The sequence below is a fragment of the Frankliniella occidentalis genome, unplaced genomic scaffold (genome assembly GCF_000697945.3).
Source record: "Frankliniella occidentalis isolate FOCC.00 unplaced genomic scaffold, Focc_3.1 Scaffold15, whole genome shotgun sequence".
NCBI classification, from domain to species: Eukaryota; Metazoa; Arthropoda; class Insecta; order Thysanoptera; family Thripidae; genus Frankliniella; species Frankliniella occidentalis.
Window position 1 is genome coordinate 1,514,212 of NW_026267145.1, and position 4,424 is coordinate 1,518,635.

Here is a 4,424-nt window from a genome sequence, read left to right on the forward strand (position 1 = left end):
GGGGGGAGGGCTATGCTGTGATGTACACACTTCCGGCAGTCTTCGAAAAAATCTTTAGAAATCTAGCCAATAGTAGTAGAGCATGTGGAATTTGGGGCACTTCGCACAATACCGTTATCTCGCTAATAATCTAGTGTATGTCTCCGTAAGCTCGAGCGGCCGTACATACCTTGCCGTTTTATGACGCGCCTTACAGCGGCTGATAACAGCGGGTCGAGAGGCGAGTGGCGCCCGGCCCCGGCCCCAAATGTCAATGTGCTATTTTGTACCCGTCTCTTCTTGCCCGCCTCTCTGCGCCGCGGCAGCGCGGGGTATCGCCAGCCGTGCTGCGAGCGTGTGTGCGTGTCTGTGCGTGTGTGGATGTTCACCGTAAATGGCTCTCATTTGCCACCCGGCCGCCGCTACAATGGGTTCGCAGGCTGGCGCTGGCCCGGTCCTTGGAAACAGGGCCGCTAATGTCGCGCTATCTCTGAGTGTTTGTGCAGAGGATTTGGCGCAATTGGCCCCGCTTCGCCTGACTGCCTGCCTGTACAGTTTGCAATACAAGTTGTATGCCCCCCTCCCCCCTCTCCCTCCGGCTGATAGAGCCCCTGCACCTCCGCGCGCCCTCCAGTAGCCACCCCGTGCCGCCCCCGAGCCTGCTCAGGGGCTCGTGTGGTGCAACCCTGGAATTTCGCAACTTGTTGAATGGGTCTACCACCCCCCGCCACCGCTCCCCCTCATCTTCCCAACCCCCGGCGGCCTCCTGCGGGTCCCTAGGCGCGCTCCGGCCCGGGGGAAGGGGGTGAGGGGATACGGGTATGGGAAAGGAGCGCCGCCGTCCGTCCACCCCTTTGGGTACAGCTGAGCGGGCCGGCTCTGTTTGGGGTCTGCGCCGCCAGGAGCGCTACCGCCCGGCCGTCCCGGCTCAGCCCGCCGCGAGCGAGAGAGACGGGCCGGCGGCGGGCGCGCCGCGGCGATCGGGTTAAGGAGCGAGAGAGAGGGGGCGAGGAGCGTGGGGCGGAGAGGGGGGCGGCGCTCCGAGTGGCGACGCGGCCCGCGCCAGTCGGTCGCAGGCCGGGAGCGCGCGAGCATCGCACCGGACGGAGTGAGCGTGTGTCGCGCGGGGGGCAGTAGTGCGCGCGCGCGCGAGTGTGTGTGTGTGTGTGAGAGAGAGAGGGTGTGTGCGTGCGTGACAGGACCATGGCGTAGTGGTGGTGCGACCAGGATGTCGACCCTCATGACGACGCAGACGCCCGGCATGGTCTCGCCCCCGGGCGCGGCGCCCTTCAGCCTGGACGCCATCCGCAGGCAGGTGCTGGAGAGGCACCTGCCCCTGCCCGCCACGCTGCCCGCCCTGCACCAAGAGGAACACTTCGGCACGCAAGGTGGAGTGGAGTGATACGAAGTGCGAGTGCGTGCGTGTGTGTCTGTGAGAGTGATCTACCGACGGCCACAGTGGATACGGCTAATCGTCGCAAAGTATATAGTGCTGGTGATTATGATAACGTCAGTGAAAGTGTCAAAAAAGTGTCGAAAAAGTGCCGACGCACCAGGAGTGACAACCTCCAAGTGAACCCCGTTTAGTGCAGTGTGCCCGAGTGGTGTCATTGGCAAGTGATGATCGGTGTGCTCCCAAACCCATCCTTCTTCGTCGTGCTTAAAGTGCCACCTCCGCAGTGCTGTGTGCGTGTGTCCGGAGACCGATAGCTTGGATCCGGCCTCGACTGCTCTGGCCGCTGTGCTCGCCGTCCAGGTGTGGTTCTTGAGCAGGAGCGAAGCGTGAGGCCGCCGGCCACCCCGGGGCGCTGGACCGACGGTGGCGCAGCGTCACATGAAAGTCGCTCGACGGACGCAACGACAGTTTGCCTGTTGTCGGGCACCTGTCAAATTTCGCATGCGCTGCCACCGGTACAGGACGCGCGGCCTGTCGAGCACGGGCCGAGGACAGCCAAGAGACGGATAAACAACCTCCATTTCGAATGTCTTTTTTCCGTCACTGTCGTGCGAGCGGAGGCGTGCCTGGCCACCCTGCAAGGAGCCGCTGCCGCCCTACCGGCAGCACCCCGTCCCAGCCGCCCCGAACAAGCACATGACGTGCTTCGTGCGCGCGCTCCGGTCGAGACCACAGGGCCGCAGCGAGCCTTCAATCCCGAACCACGCATACAGCCTGCGCCATTGCCGGAAGGTGTAACGGAGGGAGCGCGAGTCTGCAGCGCGGATGATCCCTTTGGCCACGGGGGCGGCCGCCCCTCGGGCCGCCCGTCCGTCTGTACGGATTAACTCTTCGGCTGCCGATGCGCGCCAGGACCGGACGGCCGTGTGCTGCGGTGGGTCCAGAGCCGGCCAGGCCAGGCCGGCGGCATCGTGCAGGCGCATACAAATTTATTCCGTTTTATATTAGAATTTTACAGTTTGCATATATCGGCCCCAGGGGCGGCCTGCGCGTCGTGACAGTGGGGCCTAAGTAGAGTGTCACGAGCCTGGAAGCCGTGTGTGTGTGTGTAACTGGTCCTCCCCTAACCTCTGTCGTAGGGTCCTGGCCGCCCCGCGGTGTGCAGTCGCCCAGTTAATTTTAGCATAACGCGTCTGCGCATTATTTTTTGGGGAAAGGCATTTGTCACTTGCTTCCATTTGGTGGCGGGATGTCGCTTTGTCGGGTTAGTCCGAATGCAAAAGACTGCAAGAAATCCGCGTCCACGAAACAGGATGCAGAAAGAAAAAGTGTGGGCTTTTCCCAGAGTTTTATAATTGGACCATAATATCACTCATAAAAATGCCTTACCAGCGAGTACCGACGTGCGCGTATTTTGTCTCTTATCTCAGTCAAGGAGCAGCATAGATTTGAAAGTCGTCGCATATGACGTAGAGAAACACATCTCTACATTTTAAGTGTGTTTCGTGATGTTTCGATACGTTGGTTGCCGAATATCTCTGCTTCTCCTTTTTTGTTCTTTTCCCTTTGCTCCCGCCGGCTTAATCCGAATTTATTATGTAAAAAAACTGATGAAGGCCGTTTACCGTGTTCCGTCCAAAGTGGAAACCCGAAATCGTGCTCAAAACGAAGCGGCCCCGCTCAAGAAAGTTATTGAGCCCGCAGGTCCGATTATGAATTTATGTGTCTGTTTTGTAGAAATGTTTAGGATTCGGGGATGCGCGCAGTTTTTTCGTCGAATACCTGAGATCAGACGAAGGGGATTAGATGTCGTTATTGTCTTATTGCAAGAAGCATGTTTCTAATCGGCGTCGTTTTCATTTTTTCGGAGGTGCGGCAGGCCTCTCGTGTGTCTTGGCAGGCCAGAAATGAATCCAAAGGAGAAATGGGATTACTTTTTGGCAATCGGTGTCTTGTTATTTCTCGGTACATAAAGTTAGTTTTATCGAGGGACTTTCCCTGCGGCGAACGCCGCATGCACGGAATTGGGTTACTTTTTTGACCAACTACGAACTCGATAAGGCGGCGAATCATGTCATGCTATTGATAGCAATTTCTTCTGACCGGGGGAACGCAACATATCGCACACACGGATTCAGCCTTTAGTAAAAAATATAAAATGAGAGCGGACAATCAAACGGAGAATTGAGGGTGAGGAAATAACACAAAACAAAACAACCTCACGAAAAAGAAATCAGGCGCGTACAAAATGGGTTGCGGTTATCTGTTTTGTTTGCACTGGGCCAGTCGCGAAAAGTTCGCTAAGCCATTCGAAAAGCCTTTTTTTTGTTGTTGTGAGATAAGGTTATCTGGACACGGAAGCCGCGTTGGAGCCGGGCTGGCCACCTGTACTACCTGCCCGCTACCCGCGCATCCTCCGAGGCCGCGACCGATCGCAGACTCCTTCGACGGCCACCTCGTGGGGAGGGGGTGCGCAGCCCCGGGGCGAGGAGGCGGGGGGGTCATCACAGCGCGGAAGCCGGAAGCCTTCAGAGGGGCTTTATCGTTATGTAACGGGGCCAAAATTATTATCGTTGCGAAATGTGCGACATTAACCCGGCCTTCCGCTCACTTTTCGACAATCGTCATAATGATTGTGGCTCGCCGTCATCGCTGGCGCCTTTGTTTTGAGGGGAGGGGTGGCGGTCCTCTCTATGGACTTGACGCAGCGACGTCCACCTGGGACGTATCCGAGAGTATTGTCTCCGCTACTGAGCCGACGCACGTCATTTACGGAGACCCCTCCGTATAGAGGTCCGCCGCGCAATTATATTCATGAACACTGCTACACCTAGTACAGTCTGTGTGTGAGTGAGAGAGCGATGCTAGCTCCACTCATTTCCATCGCCTCGCCCTTCCCCCTCTTGCTCGCTCACTTGCGCTGGCTGAGGCAAAAGTCTGTAATTCCTGGAGCTTCTGCCTCATTTTCACTCGTGTGTAAACCGACGCGGACGACCCCGCCCCGCCGGCGCCCCGCGTGAGGGAACGCACTCACACGCGCCACACACAC

The 4,424-nt window shown here is 57.9% G+C and overlaps 1 protein-coding gene across 5 annotated transcripts in view; it reads left to right on the plus strand.

Annotated features, from left to right (window-relative positions):
- Positions 1-4,424, plus strand: part of LOC113211630 (zinc finger protein castor homolog 1) — a 190,341-nt gene that overhangs the window by 60,777 nt on the left and 125,140 nt on the right. For 2 of the 5 annotated variants that reach the window (XM_052263926.1, XM_052263929.1), the window contains exon 1: positions 1,029-1,367. The exons of 1 other annotated variant lie outside the window; for it this stretch is intronic. In XM_052263926.1, coding sequence (XP_052119886.1) covers positions 1,208-1,367 — 160 coding nt within the window. In that variant the 5' untranslated portion in view covers positions 1,029-1,207. Of the gene's footprint in view, positions 1-1,028; positions 1,368-1,398; positions 1,736-4,424 lie in introns of those variants that run through there. 2 more of the 5 variants (XM_052263930.1, XM_052263928.1) reach the window with 2 other exon arrangements.